This window comes from Photinus pyralis, unplaced genomic scaffold (genome assembly GCF_008802855.1).
Source record: "Photinus pyralis isolate 1611_PpyrPB1 unplaced genomic scaffold, Ppyr1.3 Ppyr1.4_LG3a, whole genome shotgun sequence".
NCBI classification, from domain to species: Eukaryota; Metazoa; Arthropoda; class Insecta; order Coleoptera; family Lampyridae; genus Photinus; species Photinus pyralis.
The window spans coordinates 9,072,739-9,095,742 of NW_022170509.1; the positions used below are offsets into that span (position 1 = coordinate 9,072,739).

General features: G+C 36.5%; 1 protein-coding gene across 2 annotated transcripts in view; it reads left to right on the top strand.

The window, feature by feature from the left end:
• The window catches only part of LOC116165482 (very low-density lipoprotein receptor-like), a 128,937-nt gene that overhangs the window by 104,513 nt on the left and 1,420 nt on the right, over window positions 1-23,004 (top strand). For both annotated transcript variants that reach the window (XM_031479952.1, XM_031479954.1), the window contains 9 exons: window positions 13,202-13,324; window positions 13,377-13,499; window positions 13,643-13,869; window positions 13,923-14,187; window positions 14,242-14,493; window positions 16,775-17,649; window positions 17,695-17,893; window positions 17,967-18,050; window positions 18,932-19,035. In XM_031479952.1, coding sequence (XP_031335812.1) covers window positions 13,202-13,324; window positions 13,377-13,499; window positions 13,643-13,869; window positions 13,923-14,187; window positions 14,242-14,493; window positions 16,775-17,649; window positions 17,695-17,893; window positions 17,967-18,050; window positions 18,932-19,035 — 2,252 coding nt within the window. The remainder of the gene's footprint in view (window positions 1-13,201; window positions 13,325-13,376; window positions 13,500-13,642; window positions 13,870-13,922; window positions 14,188-14,241; window positions 14,494-16,774; window positions 17,650-17,694; window positions 17,894-17,966; window positions 18,051-18,931; window positions 19,036-23,004) is intronic.

Sequence of the window (23,004 nt, forward strand, 5' to 3'; positions counted from 1 at the left end):
AAATTCCAGGTGACCCTACTAAACCGCGCTGTCCGCACGCTAATTGCCACGAACAACCAACTTTCCACTACTTTAATTTTTAGCTTCCTAGCATGTACTAGGTAGCTATTGCGATAGCCGTTTTTTGAACATTTCAAAATTTCATCAAATGTCGACGTTTTAGACCATTTTAAGCAACTTTTAAAGAATAAAATTTTTTTCCGTCTGTACGTACGTACGTTTGTTGGCAATTTTCTGAGAAAACGGCTCGACGGATTTTGTTGAAATTTTGTATATATGTTTTAGGCATACCGAACAGAAAAATAACGGGCCGGATTTTTAAAAAGAAATTTTAGAGCGCCGTAACGGCATCGAACTTTTTTTTTCAAATAGCAACCTAAAATTTTTATTCTATTATTTGGAAGACCTTATTTTCCTGTGTACAACCTACAAAAAATTGGGCCGGGTTATATTATCAAAAAACGGAGAAAAAAATTGTCAAAGTCAAAAAATTGTGTTGCATATGTGCAAAACGCAACGATCTTGTTTCTGAAGCAATTTAAACGAAATTTCTATGGTAAGTCCCTTTAATAAAATCAAACAAAATTCATGCGCAAAAATCGTGTTGCGCAGGCGCAGAAATGCAATGTTCTTATTTATGGAACATTAGCTTTTCTCTTCATAGCATGAGCTAGGTACAATGCGAAATTTCATCAAATGTTGACGTTTTAGATCATTTTAAGCAACTTTTAAAGAATAAATTTTTCCCGTCTGTAAGTGCGTACATATGTTGGCAATTTTTGGTTTCAGCTAGGAAGCTATTCTGTCAAGAATTTGACACCTGGTTTTTAGTGACACCCATTTCGGGACCTAACAATTTCCACCAATAAAACTAATGTTACACAACCAATCAGATCAATCATTGACTTGAATATTGTTGAGAAATACGGACAGTAGCGCGAAGTTAAGTTTTATCATTGTAATATATTTTAAAGGAAATCGACTTACAAGAAATGTGCCATATTCTTGACAGAACAGCTTCCTACTCACACCAAAAATCGCGCTTTTGGAAGAGCGTCTTTAAAAAATGGTAAGTGTAGGGAAAAAACGTTTCCCACGAAAGTTTATTATTTTCCAATGTCGAACAAGAATATTCAATAAACAGTATAGGGGTCTACTTGAAAAAATTAAGTTGCCCTACACTTTACCTTTAAGGGACCGTTATGTGAAAGTGCATGTCATCATTATGTGGGACACCCTGTACTGTATATAAATTAATTATGTGACATTTAAACTACGGAACTGGTAGACGCAAAGTGTACTGCAACTTAGAAAGGAAATGACCGCTACACCCCAATTCATCTCGGTGATGCAGGTGCAGTTAAACCTCAAATAAATAATCCCCTGAAACTGATATGTTTTCTAGGTAAAAATTCTTGCTTCAAAACTATCGTATATAATTCGCTGTTTATTTCGTTCTGTTCCGAATACGATGTCTTTGTTATCCTCGGACAAAAAACGAAATTTACCCTTTATTACATTAATCATTCCAATTATTTCAAGATGGTCGATAACTTTTAGCGCTTTTTTTATGAATTAAAGAAAATGTGCTACTGTTTGCGTTTTGGCCGGCCGTCTGTCCGGGTCCACTTCCGAGATCACCATTTATCATTTAATTTCTAACGCACGCGTACAACTCGCCGACATTCCCTTGCGTTGATTATTATGCTTTAAAACAGCCTTATGACCTATGTGCGCTAAGTTTTACTTTACTAGAGGCGTCTGTGGTTAAAATTTCAAAGAAATATCATCATTCATCATAAATAAACGTGTAAACAAATATAGCAAACGAGCTCCTGGGTACGGCTATAGCTTGTGTAAAACCAAATTTTGAAACTGGCGTTACATTTGCCTTTAGGCCAAGTGCCTACGTATCAAATTTCATTAAAATGCTTCCATAAATAAGAAAGTTAGCACTGCGCATGCGCAAAACCAAATTTTTAAACTCGTGTTACATTTGCTTTTATTCCAAGTGCCTATGTATCAAATTTAAGTCCTTTTATAAATAAGAAAGATTGCGATTCGGTTCAGAAACGGTCGAGATGCGAAAAGGGCATTGTGAATGTGAATCGATTACACTCAACTGTTGACATTGCGTATTATATGCCTCAAGCTATGTCCATATTGAATTTCATGCAATTCGGTTCATATCTAACGGAGATGTTAGAGGGGGGGGGGGGGGGCCATTTGAAAATATATTAGTTCAATTCATCACGTGCCGAAACCCTTAAAGGACTTATCAGTTTAGTTTCATTTTCAAAGGTTCTCCATATCTTTCTGACGCTCGTTAAGAATGATCCGAATATCGAAGCATGATTTCTGGAGTTTTTTTCCTCTTCCAGGTACATATTCCATTAGCATCTACAACGTTTCTAATCAACTTTTATTATAAACAACTTTTTGTACTTTCTATTTTTAGATTAATTGATTGGATCAAAGGTTCGATTATAATTGTTCGGCTGGAATTCTACCAGCAAAAGCGTGCCTTAATCAAAATTGCAACCTATTTGTCAAACTTCGAGTCAAAAATCTCAAAATATTTTGAACTACGACCAATCTCTTTGTCACGACCAAGAGGTAGTTTTTGATATTTTGTCCAAAACCATTTTTGTTCGAACCTAAATGCCTCGATATACGCTTCTTAGTACCAAAAACAGATTCCATTGCAAAAGCCATAATTCCATATGTTCTGATGTGCAAAGTAGTTTATTGATGTAAACGTTATTTGGATGGCAGGTTTATTTGAGTTTTTTTGCCATTTGTAATTGCAACAAATTTTGTATCATGCAAAACCGTGGAACCATTTATTTAGTATGCAAAGAGGGCAAGAGTATACTAAATATGATTTAATGTCCCATATTCTCTTTCATTTTGGAACTTATTCCAATTTGTTTCCGCGTTTCGTCGTAGTCTGTAAAAAGGCATGTAACGTTTTTACTTTAACGGTTGATTAATTGTTACGAGTTCAGTGAAGGGTGCGTTGATCTGCATGCAACCATGATGCTGCATTTTTAGCTTCACGAGAAAGATGAATAATTATTTTAAAAAAATCTTAAATGCAAATTTTAACCGAAATTTCCAGTTTTGCGAATGCTTATGAAGGAAGCGTAATTGAAATGTATTTATTCTCATGGAATTGTGCGGTGTAAATAAAAGTTCTTTATACTTGCGTGAGCAGCATGCTCGAAAAATTGCGTAATTTGATTAGCGAACCATTCTTCGGGTCTCGGGCACCGCACAATTTTTGCTTCCTGTGGATACCTACTGCATTATTAGATCCAATTGGAATTTCATTACATGAAAATATAGTTTTAGCCATCTAATCAGAAACTTCCACTTCCACCATAGCAAAACACAAAATATTTTGTGCGAACAACGAGCGAATGACGTAATTGTATTATGATGTACTTAATTATGCAGTAGGTATGTTGTATTGTATGGCGTAAAGCGAGACAAATTCCAGATTTCCGCGACACGAATTGATTTTAGAATTTAATAAATTTCGCTATATACCTACGCTTACTTCCATTCATTATAATCTACTCTTGAACATGAGACTTCTGGGGCTGCGATTTTGAATTAATGATAAATCGCTCTACGTTGATTGAACTTCATTCATCACCCTTCGCAACCATAAAGTCACTTTTGGGAATGGTAAGATTTGAGAATTTTAATCCGCCACTTCTTCATAACTAATACTCTTGGCTATGGTTTATTAACGAGCTCCTAGCGACTTTATCCGCCCGTCCGTCCGTCCGTTGGCAAAATAACTCATAAACGAATGGACCGATTACGATGAAATTTTGCAGGTGGATTCTTTATCAAATTTGTAGATCGGAGTTCGTGAATTGGCAATGTAGCCCAAAAAATAAAGTAGGCCCTTTTCACATCTCCGTTAGTTATGAACCAAATTGCATGAAATTCAATATGCGCATAGCTTTATTGGGTTCACGAAACGTCCGGTTAATTTACCTTGCAACGAGACATTGCATTAAATATTCCTCACGTTATCAGACGGTTATTCCACGTACTGAATATTTGCATGGTTTTTTCGCACTCGGTTATTTACAACTCTTCGATTTCGGATTGACGGACGGCCTTTTATCGCGAATTGAATGAACGTGGTTTACCCTCTGACGCCTGTGTCCGAAAAATTATTATTTCAGACCATGCACTTGGCGCTCTGGTGGTCCACAACACCAAGTATCTGTCATGGACGCGTCCCTACTCTTTTAATTTTACAAAAACTACCTACAAAACGGTGCTGATAGGTTAAAGCCACCCAATCAAGTGCGTATAAAGGACAGACGGACGGAGAAAGTAATAATAGCGCCTTCCAACATGAGTTGGAAAATGCGCTAAAAATTGTTAACTTTCTAGCGCATTTTCCAACGAAGATGAGTGCGCTATTGCAGCCACTTTCTCTGTCCGTCCGTCTGTCTGTCCGTCTGCCCGAGATCTTAACTACTCCTACAGTTTTTAAGATATTTACTTAGTTCGTTCTTTTTGTATTCGGTAGCGTATACCTCTGGCACCTGAGCCAAGGAAAATCTTGACGATTAAACTTAATAGATCACAATATATTGATAAGCATTTTACATTATTTTGGCTTTAGCAACAATGCGTGCGCTCTGATTAAGAACTATCTTACTGATCGGACGCAACAGGTAGTATTGAATAATAATAAATCATTGTCAACATCTGTAGCAATGGGCGTTCCACAAGGGTCGGTGTTGGGACCTCTTTTGTTCATTATATACACTGCCACCCTCCCCAATTGCCTGAAATATGCAACGTGCTATCAATATGCTGATGATACGCAGTTACAATATAATTTCTTTAGTAAAGATTTAGACCTTGCGAATGAGAGAATGAATAGTGACCTCAACGACTTATTACAATCGGCGAAACAACTTAACTTAAAAGTAAATCCATTAAAATCCTCTGTAATCATCTTTGGAGGAGCAAAAGAAAGAGAGGCCTGGAAAGATTATATAATTATAAAAGTGGGCGATGAAATTCTACCAATTAAAGATGATGTGAAAGTTCTTGGGTTAGAAATTGATTCCAAGTTGAGATTTAAATCACTTGTTACAAATAGGATAAGAAAAGCGTACTCAAATTTAAAATTAATTTTTAATCAACGTTCTATACTTAATCAACAAATGAAAATTTCGCTTTGTAACTCACTTGTCCTGTCACAGTTTGTGTATTGTGCTAATGTGTACGGACCATGTTTGGATTATGATTCCAATAGAATCCAAAAAATTCAAAATTCCTGTTTGAGACTAATTTATGGAATAAGAAAGCATCATCATCACACAAATTGAAAGGAACCGGATGGCTAAGCATGAAAAATCGTAGATATGTGCATGAGATGGTCTTATACCATAAAGTGGTAACAATAAATGAACCTCTTTATTTATATAACAAAATTCAATTTAGTAACAACCCTAGATTTGTTAACTTAATTATACCACCAATTCATAAAACGGAATTATATGAAAGATCATTTTCATACAATATTTCTAAAAAATATAATGCTTTAAGCAATAGTTTAAAAAACATACCCGTCGGGAAATTTAAGAAGGCACTTCATAACATTGTTTTTGCTAGGCAAACGTTTGATTTGAGTTAAATTTTATAACCCATGTGACTGTAAGTTATTTATTTTTATTAGTATTTTTTTTCATACATTTTGTTTTTCATAAAGTTATTTATGTACTTATTTTTTTTTCCCATTACAAAGTAATTCGTTATTTTTCTGTACAATTCCCAATTAGATTTTGATTTCTTTTCATTATAGTAGGGTTAAGTGTAAGAGCAGAGTTGGGTCGCCGTGAGTAGCCCAACATCTGAACTTCGCCCTGTTAAATTGTGTGTGTGGCATGATTTAATAAAAGACTTTATTATTATTATTATTATTATTATTAAACTGCGCAATTGCGTATTTATTAATATAGCACAGGGGCTATCCATCGTTTTATATGGGTAACGTTCAACAAATTAGAGACAAGCTGAAATTTGTCAAGGTACTTTGTTATAAGCCTCTGAACCCCAGCGTCGAGGCGTTGAGCCCGTCACCCTAAAACCACCCTCTAAGTGGGATAAAATCTACCCTTTTTCAAACTTTTCTTAATAACTCGAAAACTAAGCATTTTAAGAAAAAATGATCAGGGAGAAAAATTGTAGAGAAGAAAATTTCCTACCTACGTCAAATTTGTGAGATGTTCAATGGCGCAAATTTCAGCAACTCATTCAATTACTTAATCGAAATACTATAATATTATAATATAATATAATATTACTATAAAACGCCGGAAACTGTTAACTTAGTTTACCTACAACATGATTAATTCAATACTTCCTGCAAGGGGTTCTTCGAAGTGACTCCCCATAACTAGGGGGAAACAACTTTGAATTTTTGGTGTACACCCCTTTGAATTAATTTGAATTAACGTGAATTAATTTGAATTAACCTGAATTAATTTGAATTAACGCGAATTAATTTGAACTAACGTGAATTAATTTGAATTAACATGAATTAATTTGAACTAACGTGAATTAATTTGAATTAACGTGAATTAATTTGAATTTGAATTTTTGGTGTACACCAAAAATGGTACTTGTTTCCCCCACAACTTTGAATTTTTGGTGTACACCCCTTTGAATTAATTTGATTTAACGTGAATTAATTTGAATTAACGTGAATTAATTTGAATTAACGTGAATTAATTTGAATTAACCTGAATTGATTTGAATTAACGCGAATTAATTTGAACTAACGTGAATTAATTTGAATTAACGTGAATTAATTTGAATTTGAATTTTTGGTGTACACCAAAAATGGTACTTGTTTCCCCCTAGCCCCATAACTAAGCAACCACCCCCACCACAATCGTGGGCGTCTCGACTTTTCAGGCACCTCATCTTCCGTTTAGTTCCTACTTGCAGTTAGTGTTGCTGTGAAGAGTAAATATTTTCTAAACTCTCCTTTTTTTCGCTTTTGCAAATTTATTTGTAAAAAGGTAGCCTTTAATATCACTTCGGCCGGCTGGTTGGCTGGGTGTGAGCAAATGTGGGCCCGTAGAAGAACGCTTGTGGAAAGAGGAGGAGTGTACAATTGTACGTGTACCTACCGGAGCCATGTAATGAACAACTTTAGGGACGGGGCTTCAAGATATGGGGTTGGCGACATCTGGGCGACATCCAAGAGTGTTATACTAACGTGGTGATTTTTCTTCTTCTTCTATCGTTTGGGTTTTCAAATTGGTGTCGTCGAAAAGATCTTGTAAACGCGCCTCCTTCGTGACGACCTTTTGTTTTTTTCGGAGAGGCTCCCCCAAATTTGTTTTTCTTATATCTTTTTTCAGAGAAATGTGCAAACGAAAAATCGAAGTGTGCCTACATGTGCAATTAATATGCAAACGAAGGAAGTATTTGACGTTTCATTATTTTAATGTTGGGGGGCTAACTTCACGCAGGTACATCCTAGGGTACATCAGTATCTTGAAGGTAATATACAAAAGTGCTACGTAACTCTTTAGAAATAATAATTCCGGTTCTAAAAGCAAACTATGTATTTATCTATAACGATTTTGGTCCGGTTCCGGTTCTAAAAATAATCGTAGTTGAAGTGAATACTTTTTCTGGCCACGCAAATGACATTAAACAGTGTTGTGCCTATAATGTGGATTATCTACATAATCTATTGAATACGTTCGTAATTTGAAAAGCCTAATGTCGCTTTTCTAGTGTTCTTTCAGTAACATAAAAATGTAGATATTTTTGTCTCTAAATTATTTCTGCAAGATTAAGTAAGTCATTAATATTTGATTGAAAAACTACGAGAAGCAAGTTTACCTATATTGTTGACAGTTGTCAATTTTGTTATTAAGTAAACTTTTGCGGTATGGCAAAGAAATCCCATCATCGAATTAATCAATCAATCAAGTAGACAATTACGGTGGTGGTTTTGTATTTCCTCTTCAAACTTTTGGATGTGTTTCGGATACTAAATTAATTTCACGCCGGATTAGGTTTCACAATTTCGCCTTCGACCTTCGGCATCAGCAGATTGTAAAAATTTTACGAAAATAAAGTGACAAAGCGTAGGCGTGCCAAGTTTACAAGAATCAAAAGGGCGATTTAGACCTTCATACCTAATTTGAATATCAATTCCTCGCCCGCCAGAAAATTTGTTACCCACATAAGAAGTATTGGCAGTTCGGGGATGAATTTTATTATCGAAATTAACTATTTAAACTGGATATGGTCGTTTTGGATCAGATGGTGGAAATTCACTCACAGGTCCTGCCTGCTAACTGACAAAATGTTCGGTTTCTCCCTGAGTTCTAACCTTTCTGCGGTTATTAGGAAATATTGCTTTCCCGAATACGTGATATGAATTTATATGAGAGATTTGGACAAGAATTTGTTATCATTACATTCGTTATCTCCTTTTCTATATAGGTACCTATGGTGTTAATATCAGAGTGATATTAGTTGTATTTCACTATGTTACAGACGGGAGCTTGAAATGATGAAACGCTTTTTTCATTTCCTTTCCTTTCCCGGATAACAATTGCGTACGGTTATTCATGGAAACCATTTCTATACTTTCTCGGGAAACTTATTGCTGAAAGCTTCGTATGAGTTTTTTTACTCAGAAACACGCTGTCCTTTCAATTGTGCGGATTTTACCAATAAAGTCAATGAAAGATGAAAATCGGATAAGGCACTTGAACTGTATTAACGTGCACATGCAATCAAAAGATTCTAGATCGATAAAGTTAGCACCCCCACTTTGCCCAAATCAAGTAAAAATATGCCTATAATTTAGGACTAATTAAAGACTAATTTGTACCCACAAAATTAGAATTTGTACTCGCTTAGTTCTGCCGGAAAACCGATTTTTAAAGTGGGGGTGCTAACTTGAAATCAAGTTAGCACCCCCACTTTTCCCGATTGAAATTTTATTAGTCGCATTAAAAACTATTAATTAACGACTAATTTCTACCCAAATTAGATTTTTATTATTTAAACAATTTATACATTATTTAAACAATTGTTTACTAAGAAAGGGCAATTTTCAGAATTAATAAAAATAAATGGAACGTATAAATTAAAGACTAATTTGTACCCACAACATTAGAATTTGTACCCGCTTAGTTCCGCCGGAAAACCGATTCTAAAGTGGGGGTGGTAACTAGACATCAAGTTGGCACCTCTACTTTTTCCAATTGAAATTTTATTAGTCGCATCAAATTCTATGAATTAAAGACTAGTTTGTACCCAAGTTAGATTTTCATTGTTTAAACAATTTATACATTATTTAAACAATTTTTTTCTAAAAAAAGGAAATACAATATATAAATTAAGGACTAAACACAAACATTTTTTTTTGTAAACAAATTATATTTTTAAGAAGTCGTCTGAGCCAGGGCGCAAGTTGGGAGGGAATATTGAGGTCGAAAGAATGCACTCTGCTAAATTAGTAACGATCCTCGAGATCGTTTATAATTGTGTATGCTGTCTGCACATCTGTCTGTTGTGCATGCGCAGAATAACAATAACCGTTTAGAAACGCCTGATCGCTTTGAAAATTAGTAAACACCGTCTTAAGAATATAAGAAAGGCGCTATTGTTTTTCAGCGACGTAGTCTATTGGCCGCTCGAATATGAATGGTTTTTTAAAGTAGTATCTTTTGTAATAGATTTACATTATAACTCTATCAATATATTTGACAGTCTAAGGACATAATGAGATGACAGTCCATTAAGTCCTAGGACACCATGGACTGCTTTATGTATCTCATATGACAGATATAAATGGCATATAATAGGCAAATGAAAAATAAACCAACTTCTGTTTACTGTGTTGTCAAAATTTGAAAAATTACAAAAAAAGAACGGACTGCTCAACAGACGTATGATATACCCTAGTTTCTAGCCTATGTAAAGAGAAAATTGCGGTGACGTTTAAAAATCATCGCACAAAATCTGTTGTTATCTCTCAGTCTATAAATATACTCGAAGTTTCGAACAAAAAAATACTTGTAGCGCATAAATATGAATCTAGAGGACTCCACATCCTACTCCATGGCCATCTATTACCAGTAAATCGCCACGAGTGCGGGGCATAAAACTGTTTATAGGTACTGTTCCAGTTCCAGAAATAAGTAAGACAACTTCCAATAGAAAAATGAGCGTATAATCTTGAAGAGCTTAAATGTGCTTAATGTTAAATGTTGTGTTTATCATTTTTATTATCTTTGTTTATGTGTATTGTAGGGAATATTCTAGAATTCCCGATAGACATTGAGGGACCATAAAAGATTAGTCATAAGCATAACAAGCAGATGTCACTCATTTTTTTCCGGGAAATATGGCGTGTTTGTTTGTTCGAGAACATTCGATAATATTCGGGCGCATTCGGAAGCGTTCGAGAACTTTCGAAAAAGACCGGCGTTTGCTATATAACCAAATCGAATTATGTTCCGAACTTTCGAGTCAGTTCTAACTCGAAGTGAAGTATTAAGCTCTCTCTCGTATTATGTAAATTGTAGGTGATATATAATAAGATTTAACTATTACCATTTAATGCTATTACAAAGTAAGTAAGACTGTTATAACTTGTTACCGACCACTGTTCTCCTCGACTCTTCAACGTGATTCGTTCTAATATTTCTAGAGCGAAGTCTCGGAGGAGGGTAGCCACAAAGGGCGATTGGTACGTTTGGAAGAAATATATCCATTAGTGATGTCAAATGTTAAGAGCGAATATCTCGAAAAGTGTCAAAAGATTTATTTAGTGTGTATATCTCGAAAATGGGGTGTCAACGGAAGGTACCTACAAAGGGAAAATGCAAGATTGCGGAGAATTTTTCTAAGGGCTTGAATCTTCTTGCATTATACAGCGTATATTTTGAATTTATGCCAGGCGGTCTTTAAATGCTTATGACGTCAGAATGTTTTCTGGCGGAACCAAGCAAGCTAACTTGTCTAGTTACCACCCCCACTTTAGAATCCGTTTTCCGGCGGAACTAAGCGGATACAAATTCTAATTTTGTGGGTAGAAATTAGTCTTTAATTTATATGTTCCATTTCTTTTTATTAACTCTGAGAATTTCCCTTTTTTAGTAAAAAAAAGTGTTCAATATAAATTGTTTAAACAATGAAAATCTAATTTGGGTACAAATTAGTCTTTAATTCATAGTTTTTAATGCGACTAATAAAATTTCAATCGGAAAAAGTGGGGGTGCTAACTTGATTTCAAGTTAGCACCTCCACTTTAAAAATCGGTTTTCCTGCAGAACTAAGCGGGTACACATTCTAATTTTGTGGGTACAAATTAGTCTTTAATTAGTTCTAAATTATAGGCATATGCTTACCTGATTTGAGCAAAGTGGGGGTGCTAACTTTATCGACCTAAAGATTCTGCAATACCGCACATAATTACGGGTTTCAACATATCTTTGAATATGTACACCCTTGAGAAGCCAAAACACGCTTTCAATACTCAAAATACTGAAAGGTTCTCGCATCAAATTACGTTATGCATCTCGCTGGCAGTACATAATCTTGTTCATAAAGGTGTAGATTTTTAGTGTATGGATACATTAAAAACTACCCTGCAGGCGACTATGCATTTCCTACTTCCTGCTTCAGAATGGGAAAATTTATTGTTATTGTTATTATTCTAAATTTAGTCGGTAATTGTTTAATTCATTTAATTCCATTTCTTGTATTTAGTTTGTATGATTAATTTAAAACGCATAAATAAGGGACCATTTAATCGTAATGTTAAAAGATCTATCTGGTCAGGTGGTAATAAAAAGTTGTTATCGGACAAAAATTAATTGGTTTGGCGATAATCAACGCCACGTGCGAGATAAGCAACGCAGGTGTCGATTTGTTCGGGTGCGGAACTTCGAGTTGGGGAACAATAATGTTGAATTTATTAGTGGAAGTTTGTTTTGTTAATATTTTTTTTTGCATATCAACTGATTAATATATTTAGCGAAAGCATCAAATTTTGTACCTCGGCTCGATGTGTAAATATGCATTATGGCTCAGTACGATTAATGTCACGGTGTCACAAAATTTTGTCACCTTTATATCCAAAAAGTACTACCATAATGAAGCCACCATCGGTTTCAAGAAATTGCGACTCTTCCTTAGAACAATTACGTAACATGAAAAAAGTTACAATTCCTTAAAAACTACGTTAGTAAAATGTGGGCTCAAATCCTAAACGTTACTGGTGCGTAACATTGTCTTATTAATTTCTACCGTTCGATCACGTCATCACTGCCAGTGTCCGATTTTCGATGACCTTAGGGTTAAGTACGCCGTGGGGATTATACATTCGACATTCCATTTTGAAAAGTAGAACGCTGTCGTTAACATCGCTAATTTTGAATGGTTTTCGTTCCGGGTTAAATTTGCAAATAGGTAAATCTTGAAGATTTTATTACTTACATTATGCTCTTTTCCCATCTTATTTTTTTTATTATATACACATAAAGCTTCTCGGCCTATGGCTAAGATCAAAGTGTAGTATCTGTTCACATAAATCGAAGGAATTGAATACGCCCCATCCGAAGCTTAATTTTCTACTGTACTACGACAAAGAGAATGCAATTCACAATTACAATGTAAGCGAAGTTAAGTTGCCTCTCTGAAAGTAATTTAAGCCTTTTCAGCAGTGAAGCTTTGATATTCGGAATTTTCAACGGTACGTACGCTTAAAGCTCTTAGAGATAGATACAGCAATTACTTATCGCTCGGTAGGTACTTTATGATTTTGCACGGGAGTAAAATCATCTTTTTGGAGTGAATAAAATGAGTCTAAGATAATTAATGCATGGGGACAAAAAGAAGGTAGCGGGGGAGTGTGAGAGAGAAAGTCGGCCACCACCAAGTGCCATTTTCGAATTTTTTAAACATTGTAATCCAATCTCTTTAAACTTTTGAAATAGGTTTAAAGGCTTCGCCAAAGTTCACTTTGATTTGAAACTCTGATCAAAATGCAATTGGGAATTTTAGAAAGTTCAAACCATGGCTAAAATGCCTAACGCTTTTGATCTCAAACGTATAATTGTTTCACGCTCATATCGCGTCAGTCACGCAAGTTGAATGACGTCTCTTTTACTTACAGCAAAAGCATCTTGCGCCAAAAATGAGTTCCGATGCGGAAATGGAAGGTGTATTCCCGCACGCTGGCAGTGTGACAACGAAAAAGATTGCAATGACGGCAGTGACGAAGATCCCCACTTGTGCCGTAAGTCATTTGATAGTAAATTTATAAAACTACCTATAACTTTCCAATTCAGAACAAAAAGTATGCGGCGCCGATGAGTTTACGTGCAGAGCTGCTCCTGGTGAATGTGTTCCTTTAACTTGGATGTGCGATGATAATCCAGATTGTTCCGATGGAAGTGATGAAAAATCGTGCAGTAAGTATTTTTGGGTCACATCAATCAAACCCCTTGTATTACTGAAACAAAAGTTGGATATTGTTCTGAAATTGGGCCAACTGCTTCAGTTCATGTAAAATCTGCCGAGGAGACCAATGTAGGTAACAACATTTTGATTTCAGATGAAACATGTCGATCTGACGAATTCACATGCGGTAATGGTAAATGTATACAAAAAAAGTGGATATGCGACGCCGATGACGACTGTGGTGACAATTCTGATGAAGAGAATTGTCCAACGGTTACCTGCAAAAAAGACACAGAATTCCAGTGTACAGATAGATACTGCATCTCTTCCAACTGGAGATGCGACGGTGATGCAGATTGTGCCAATGGTAAAGATGAGCAGGTTTGTTTGCTGTGGGAGATTATAGATTTAATTCAATGGTGGAATCTTTTAAGGGCTGTCCGAAACCTACACAAACTTTGTCTTTTTGTCCCTCACAAGAATTCGGGTGCAGCGATCGCCTAACTTGCATTCATCGCGCCTGGCTGTGTGATGGAACTAAGGATTGTCCAGATGGTGGCGATGAATCTGCCGCTCACTGTCAAAATGTAACTTGTCGTCCGGATCAATTTCAGTGCAATGACCGTAGCTGTATCGCAGGACGTTTACACTGCAACGGTCATCCTGAATGCGCGGACGGGAGCGACGAAGTTAATTGTGGTAAACTGTGACTTGTCGCTAATGTTCCATCTTTTTTCATTTTTTTTTGTTCAGGATTTTTAACACCAAAATGCTACCAGAAGACTCAGTTTGATTGTGGAGGCGGTAACTGCATTGCTCTCGCTCAAGTGTGTGATGGTAAACAGGATTGCCCCGAGGGCGAAGATGAACCTAGAGATCTTTGTGGCAAGAATGAGTGTGCGGACAACAATGGGGGATGTTCACAGAAATGCGTAGACACGCCCGCTAGCTACTATTGTGATTGTAACCAAGGCTACAAACTTGTCGATAACAAAACTTGTAAAGGTAAGTGCTGAAGTAGATTATAATTAGACATTTATTAGACACCAATCAATCAAATAAGCTGAGAGGAATAGAGATACTTAGGGTCAGAAGGCAAATACCACGCAACAAGCGATCGATAGAAACAATATTGATTAAAGAAATCGTAATGAGCTTGAAGTGTGAAATCCAAAATCTCCGATCGTAAGTGCGATTTACAAGCAATGATGCACAAACTGAAGATACTTCGGAACTTCACTCCTTGCACTTAAATTTCGTGTAAGACAACATTGGGTTCGTTGTAATTGCTGATGCAAAATTGTCTTTTTGATGATTGGTAACTCTCTTTAACGAGTACTGAAAAACAACTAGGTTCTTCTTCTTTAATTTGACTTACAAGATTCACTTTCATCACGACGACTTAAGTATCTTAAGTAGCACTCAACTAACTTTCAACAAGAACAATGGAAAATCTAACAATCACCAAAACAATAATCGGCAACGTTTCAGTGTCCACAAAAAAAACAACGATTAACGTCCGGCTTTTTTAGTTAAAACAATTTCCCTTTCTTTTCAACTTCTGCCTCCACTTTCTTAATAAATTAATGCGTCCTTGAACGATAAACTGCCCTTGTGTTTTCTTATCTTGAGATTAATTAGCTTAAGTGGCCGTAACGGAACTCTTATCGCGACGACCGGAGATAAACTTGTATTTATTAATTATTCCTCTGGGCTCTCAACAGGCTTGCGCCTATTTATAGAGTGAGCCACATAGTGCAGAAGGTTTTAAGTTGTTCTATGCTACTCCGGTATTTACCTTACGAATTACGAAAACGACAAGAAAACCTAATTCGAAGTAGCCGGCAGAACGCTCGAAACTGATCCACGGAAATTCCCATCTCTGTCACAGATGAAAAATTCTTACCTTAGCCCAGGTTCGAACACTTACCACTTACAGTAATAAAATACCTCCCAGGAAAATATTTCCCAGTAAAGCAAGACTACTCGAATCATCTTCCTTCTCATTTTTAGCGCATTTTTTAAGAATAAAAAAAATTGTTTGCGTTTTGTCCGTCCGTCCGGACCCACTTCTGCCGTTTCGAACTACTTCTAGGGGAATGGTCCTGGAATGTTTGGCCGTAGGTAGCCTATACCTTGAAGGTGTGCCAGACAGCCATCACATTTCGGTGTCTAAAAGGGGGGCCCCCCCACGAATTATTTCCTGAGATGCTGTTTTTGAAAGTAAAACGTGCATAACTGTTACATACGACAACCAATTAGTCTCAGATTTTGGTACATGGTAGTCTAATGAAAGGTCTCATCGAAATAAGTTGGTTTGTACAAACTATAAATTTCCAGCGCGATTCTTTTTCGAGTTAGTCGAGATCAGTGAGCGACGGGGCCTGAGGGGGGGGGGGGGTTAAACATTAATTTTATCTCTCATTGGATTCTAATTAAAGGTCTCAACGAAAGGAACCGTCCTCAAACTCAGTTTTCTTATCAAAGTACGGGGAGGGGGGGAAGTGGAACTAGTTTTATCCTTCATGGTACTCTAATGAAAGGTCTCAACGAAAGGAATTAATTTCTACGAACCATAACCCTCCTACTCGACCTCTTATCGTGATCGGGTATATTCCCTTATACCTCAAGAACGGATTGTTGGAAGAGGGTACTCACAAAGGGCGATTGAGATGTATCTTCCTGCTTATTTTTCCACCTCGCAAATTTCGAAAAGAATTAACAGCAGGCTCTAGCTCACCATCGCTTAAAGGTATACTCTCAGGGTAAAATGTTGAAATATTAAATAGAAATAAGAACAAATGCATTTATATGTTCCAGTGTACCCAAATAAATTGTAATAGAGTGAATAGTGGTAGGTAATTTTGTTTCCACAAGTCCACTTGCGAAAGAGTGCAAAAAGGCAAAACTATTTGGTTTAACACCAAAAGCAAACAGCCCTCTAAACAACGGCTTTACCATTTATAAAATTCGGTCATTTCATGGAGGGAACGCCGGTTCTCAGCTGACTTTGTGTTATTCAAATTAATTAAGAGCGCTTCGTTTGAGACTTGTAACTTAATTTGATGCTGTTTCCTGCAACACATTTATTTAGTTACTGTTAATTGTACTTACTTAATTGGCCGGATTGAAATTTCTAAAGTTGGTAGTTACAGCTTTTGTTTACGGTAGTGGCGCTGAACTTTTAAAGCTGATGCCCTGAATGTTTTGATTGGTAATGTAAACGAGAATTCTGTTATAGGGAAATACGAATCACTTTTTCTTTAACACCAATCTTTATTTGTAGATATAAACGAATGTGAAATACCAGGTAGCTGTTCGCAAATGTGCATAAACGATAAGGGTACCTTCAAATGCGAATGCCAGCACGGTTACATGCGAGATCCTCGCGATTTAACCAGGTGTAAAGCTACCGAAGGTCACGCTTCATTGTTATTCGCACGCCGTAGGGACATACGCAAAATATCGCTGGACCATCACGAAATGACGAGTATAGTAAATGAGACTTGCTCCGCTACAGCTTTGGATTTCGTCTTTCGAACGGGCATGATCTTTTGGAGTGACGTTACGGACCAAAAAATATATAAAGCTCCAATTGACGAAGGAAGCGAACGTTCAGTCGTTATAAGTAACGATATCACAACAACCGATGGTCTGGCGGTTGATTGGATTTACAACCACATATACTGGACTGACACAGGGAAGAATACCATCGAATTGGCAAATTTCGAAGGGCAAATGAGGAAAGTGTTAATAAAGGATGATCTGGAAGAGCCGAGAGCTATAGCGTTAAATCCTATAGAAGGGTGGATGTTTTGGACTGATTGGGGATATGATCCAAAAATCGAACGTGCGGGAATGGATGGATCTCATCGCCAGACGATTGTATCCTTCGAAGTGAAATGGCCAAATGGTTTAACTTTGGATTTAGTAAAGAAGCGTGTATATTGGGTGGATGCAAAGTTGAATACAATTTCATCGTGCGATTATAATGGAAGAAGCAGACGGGTCATACTTTTTTCACCTGATACTCTGCGCCATCCATTTTCCATCACTACCTTCGAAGATTGGGTTTATTGGACAGATTGGGATAAATTCGCAGTATTTAAGGCTAATAAATTTACAGGGAAGGACGTACAAGCGGTTACTGCTACAGAAATGGTGCGTATCCCGTTTTTGTGACTGGTAGTAATGCATGATTTTTAGATACAAAATCCTATGGTTATCCATGTGTATCATCCATACCGTCAGCCAGATGGAGAAAATCATTGTCAAGCTGTAAACGGTCATTGCTCACACTTATGTTTGCCTGCGCCGCAGATTAATCAAAACTCTCCACTAATATCTTGCGCTTGCCCAGAAGGTTTGCGGATGTTATCCGATGGCCTTACATGTGTACAGGACAGTAAGTAGTTGAAAATTGTCTAGTAGTTTGGGTTATTATTAAAACAACGTTATTATTTTTTATATTTATTTAGCAGATAACGTTACAACTCCGTATTCAGTGACTCATTCAGATTTAACAAAGCAATTCCAAACCCATACAGACGTTGAAACAACGAGTGAGTACAGAATTTGAAATACCATTAATCGATGATGATCTAACCTTACCTTGCTTTATTTCACCGTCATATTTATTTTACTAACCCTATTAACTTCAAAGCAGTTTGCTTAATGAGCGTAAAATTCTCATCATTTTTTGAAGCTCTTTCCATTTGAGCATTTTTTAGCACGCATTTATGCTCTGCAGAGTACTTGTAATAGTACTACATCAAAACTTTCGGCTGTTTCATGGAAACACTGAGAATGATGTAGAACGTTAGCAGAAACAATAATTAATTGTGTTTTACTTAGAAAATACATGCACTGTTCAATTTTCTTTGTGCTTACAAATTTTGAACGTGCATATAAAGGCGGATTTCAAAAGATTGAATAAATGCATCCATATTATAGAAAATGTGAATTTTAATCATATTTCGTGACCAAAAATAAGTTCTTACTTTTTAGAATGAGTAAATTTTGTCTTTTATTTCCTTTGGGTAGGTATAGCGTTTCAAGTACCGTTCAAAGTACTAAGGTATCAAAAGTGAACATCAAATTGAGTAATTTGTTCTATAATGAAAATTATATTCTTTGGTTTTAGGAATCAATAGCACAATATTTAAAAGAGGTGCATCCAAATTCTGTGCTTCATTCTTTTAATTGTGGCGTTGTAACAATTGATTAATGTAGTAGTTTTGTTACCGCTTCTTTGCTAGTTAATTTACAAATAGTATGTTAGATGTTCACAGTTTAAAGCAGTTTGTTATTTAATCCTAATAGGCGTAAATGTAACTATTGCAAACTGCTTTGATGTAATTTTTATTTTTTCTCATCCATTCTCATGTTTTGCTTAATATTGAAAGGAACATGGTTTTAGATTAAGCATCACAATTGCTTGCAGGTATTCCAACTAAAGTGGTTATAGAATCCGATGACACCAGTTCAGGAACAATCGCAATTATAGTCATCGTTGTTACTGGAATTGTATTCCTCCTAATGAGTGGGGTAAGTTTTAATTTATTTGAACGGTAGCAGTAGCTTGAAACAATTAGCTTAGTATTTGAAAGTGAGTCTCAAACTCACCCTCCACTAAAAGACTCTTTAAATTTGTCTTCTGGTTGTAATAACCCAGGTCCAGCCGAGAAGTCCTCCCGCCAAAACTAACTCAATCAAATCAATCAATCAAATCAATTTTATTCTCCATTGTAAAAAAGCTTATAAAAAATGTATACTTAACTAACTCTAGGAAAAAATGGTGGGAAAAATATTTGCATCTTACAGTTTCACAGTTTCAGTACAGTTTCAGCCTCTACGACAACATCGGAGAATTTTAGTTCAGTCGCAGTATTCAAACAACATTTAAAAAATCAGGAGTCATGAAAAATAATCCCATTTGGCATTTATGCAAAAATACGACTGCAATCAAACCCAAAAAATATATTGCGCCCTCAAAACTACCGACCCATCACACAAACCAATAACAAATACTGTAATTGAACTTTGAAGTCACCTTCCTTTTTTTTGTGTATGGGTGGAACATAAGCACAAACCGCCTTAGATCTATTGGCGCAAGGTAGTGTGGGATTCTCCATTCCGATTCAGGTTGGCCTTACCCATTAAAACTACTCCTTGACCTAGCGATTCCCTTCTGCCAGTAAAGGCTGTATATTTTGTATCATCCTCCTAGTTTTCTTTTGTCCAATTCTTTTATTATCTTTTATTACTCTTATACTATACCTTGTCGAGCTTTTTTTGGGCGCTACTTTCAGTGGAAGTCGGCTGAGGTTCCCCATTAACTTTAGTGCCACTTTTACGTGTCCCCCCATCGATAGTCTTGAATCTATGATCATTCCCCTACTTTTCCTTGGTGGACTGTCTTCACCTCTTTTAGGTGCCAGTGCCTATTTAATATTACGGCTGATAGTTTTAGCTTGCTTGCCTTTATCCAATCATCGACAGCATGCAAGGTGACATTTACTATCTCGTTAAGTTTTCCAACACTTTGCGCGCCCCTGTATGGTCAGGTGGTCCGCATAACCAGAGCTGGGTCGAGCGTTCTAAAAAACCGCTCGAGTGTCGAGCACTCTTATATTCTCAAAAATGCTCGCGAGCATCGAGTTGTTTAAAACCGCTTGCGATTTCAGAGCAATCCTAAATGTGCTCGAGCGGTTTATCGCGAGCGCTCGGGAAAAGTGCTCGTGAGCGGAAAAAACGCTCAAGAGGGGAAAAAGCGCCCGGGAGCGGAAAAAACAGCTCGCGAGCGAAAAAAAGCTTGCGAGCGGAAAAAAAACGCTCATGAGCGTAAAAACCGCTCGTCGACAGAAAAAAGCGCTCGAGTGCCGAGCAGTTTGAGTAAACGCGAGGCAGTACCCAGCTCTGAGCATAACACACGTTATCCCCTTTCTCCTTTGCGTTCTTGATACGTTCTTTATTGTGTCTAGTGAGTATTTCATCCTTGGAGGCTTAACCCTTCAACCTCCGAAGCACGTCGCTGTAGCTACTCTCCTTCCTTGGTTAACCATGATAACTTCCTCTCCCATGGATTTGTAGTAACTGACCTTCAAACTTTTTGATTCGGTACTAGTTTTACTTTCATTCGAGGTGCCTACATTCAAAATTTCATCTACCTAAATATCTTAACAAATAAAAAAAAACGACTGCACATGCGCAAAACAAATTTTTTGATCGGTATCAGTTTTCCTTTTATTCGAGGTGCTTACATACAAAATTTCATTTAAATATCTTAACAAATTAAATAAACCGACTGCGCATGCGCAAAACAAATTTTTTGATTCGGCATTAGTTTTACTTTTATTCGAAGTGCCTACCTACAAAATTTCCATTAAATACCGTAACAAATAAAAAAATTGGGATTGCGCAAATATAAAAGTTGTAATGTGCAATATTTTTTTGCATCTGCATAGTTGCCTGAAGTTTAAGAAATATTTATTAACACAGAAAACCGGACATTCATATGTTCTTTGTAACAAGAGTTATAAGAGAAACCCTTTTTGGAGGTTTGGGCAGTAACTTTTTGGCCCGTTAGTCTATGTAGCCAAAAAACAATAGCGACCTTTCCTATATCCTGAAGAACATGTGTATCAATTTGCAAAGCGGTCTGACGTTTCTACACAAAGTTATCGTGCACACGGACAGACGGACGGACGGACAGACAGACAGCAATACAAAATTATAAACGATCTCGAGGTTCGTTAATAAAGATCTCATGTTTTTAAAATGAATGCCTTCTCACTTAAGCTACAGCATTGAATAATAAGATTTATTATTCAATGGCTACACTACAAATAAAAATAAATACAGAGTGGCCCAACGAGAAGTATACAGAGGGCTTTTAGGGTATTAAATTTAGAAATTTCGAAAAATCCTCGAACACGTCAATTTTGTATTCGAGGGGGACAACTTTTGGAATACAAATCACGAACCCAAGTCTTCACCCCTCTACGTAGGGAGCTTAACCCCAAAATTTCAAATGGAATCCTATGGCAAATGGCACATTATTTGAAAGCCAATTTAATCGTGATTACTAATCTGCTTTGCTTTATAAATTCTATTGATTCGTTTCGGAGATATTCGCATTTGAAATGCGATTTAAGTCACCTTGTATTAAAATTTTACTTTATACAAGGTTCAAATTGTGCAAAAAATAACAAATAACTTTAAACACACAACATTTATTTCAATAAATTCCGCCTGCTTCCATGCAATAATAAAGATTTGCTTCAAAACGCTGCCGTACATGTTGCAAGATTTCAGGGGTAATCGCTCGAAATTGTTGAGTTATATCATAGTGTATTCTATTTTTACACTATGGTTATACGTGCTCGCAACCCTTGTAATGTTCCGGGCGGAGTAGCATAAACTTTATTCTTTAAATATCCCCACAAGAAGTAATCTAAAGGACTTAAATCAGGGGAAAAAACCATTTCAAATGCGAATATCTCCGAAACGAATCAATAGAATTTAAAAAGCAAAGCAGATTAGTAATCACGATTAAATTGGCTTTCAAATAATGTGCCATTTGCCATAGGATTCCATTTAAAATTTTAGGGGTTAAGCTTCCTACATAGAAGGGTGAAGACTTGGGTTCGTGATTTGTATTCCAAAAGTTGTCCCCCTCAAATACAAAATTGACGTGTTCGAGGATTTTTCGAAATTTCTAAATTTAGTACCCTAAAAGCCCTCTGTATACTTCTCGTTGGGCCACTCTGTATATTATACTATAAATCGTGATATTTTTTAAGAAGTAGACATAGGGATTTACGTGTATTGTTTTTCGCTGTCTACTTTAAATAGACAATGCTTATGACGGCCCCTAATTTTCTGCAACCAAAATAACTTTTTAAAACAAATAAAGATCTGGCTGTTATGTCAATTAACTTCATTGTGGTTGGTTTAGTTTCTGTATTTTAATTTTCGTTCGTGTGCCATGTATTCACCTTAAGAGAAAGTTGCCATTGTCAATTGGTGTAGTGTCCGTTTAAGGTGAGTAAGAGGTTTATTTTCTATGAAGTATGTAGAAAGGCCTGTAGCTTGTGTTCAGAAGAGATTTTACCTTTTAAAAGTAGACATAGAGAAAAACAATACAATACAACGCGTACATCCCTATGTCTAGTTCTTAATAAATATCACTGTATATTATATTACTACAGTTTATGACGCGGCGCACTTAAAAATATGAAATCTTTATGTAGCGTCACTACTTTGCAGCGCAGCATGACGTGACATCGCCGAGATGAGTGTAACGCAAACGAGAATCCACTGTAAAGAAGAGGGGAGTCGGGAACTTTGCGAATGCCAAATCCCCCTGCCAAATCCCCCCCCCCCTCCTACGCGGTGTCCCTGAACTTGTCGTCTATGCGTGATCGATGTAACAGTTGAGTTTGCCCCCAAAATGGAGGCACAACATCCTCGGGGCATTCTAAATTCGTTTGAAATTCTGGCATAGGGATTTAC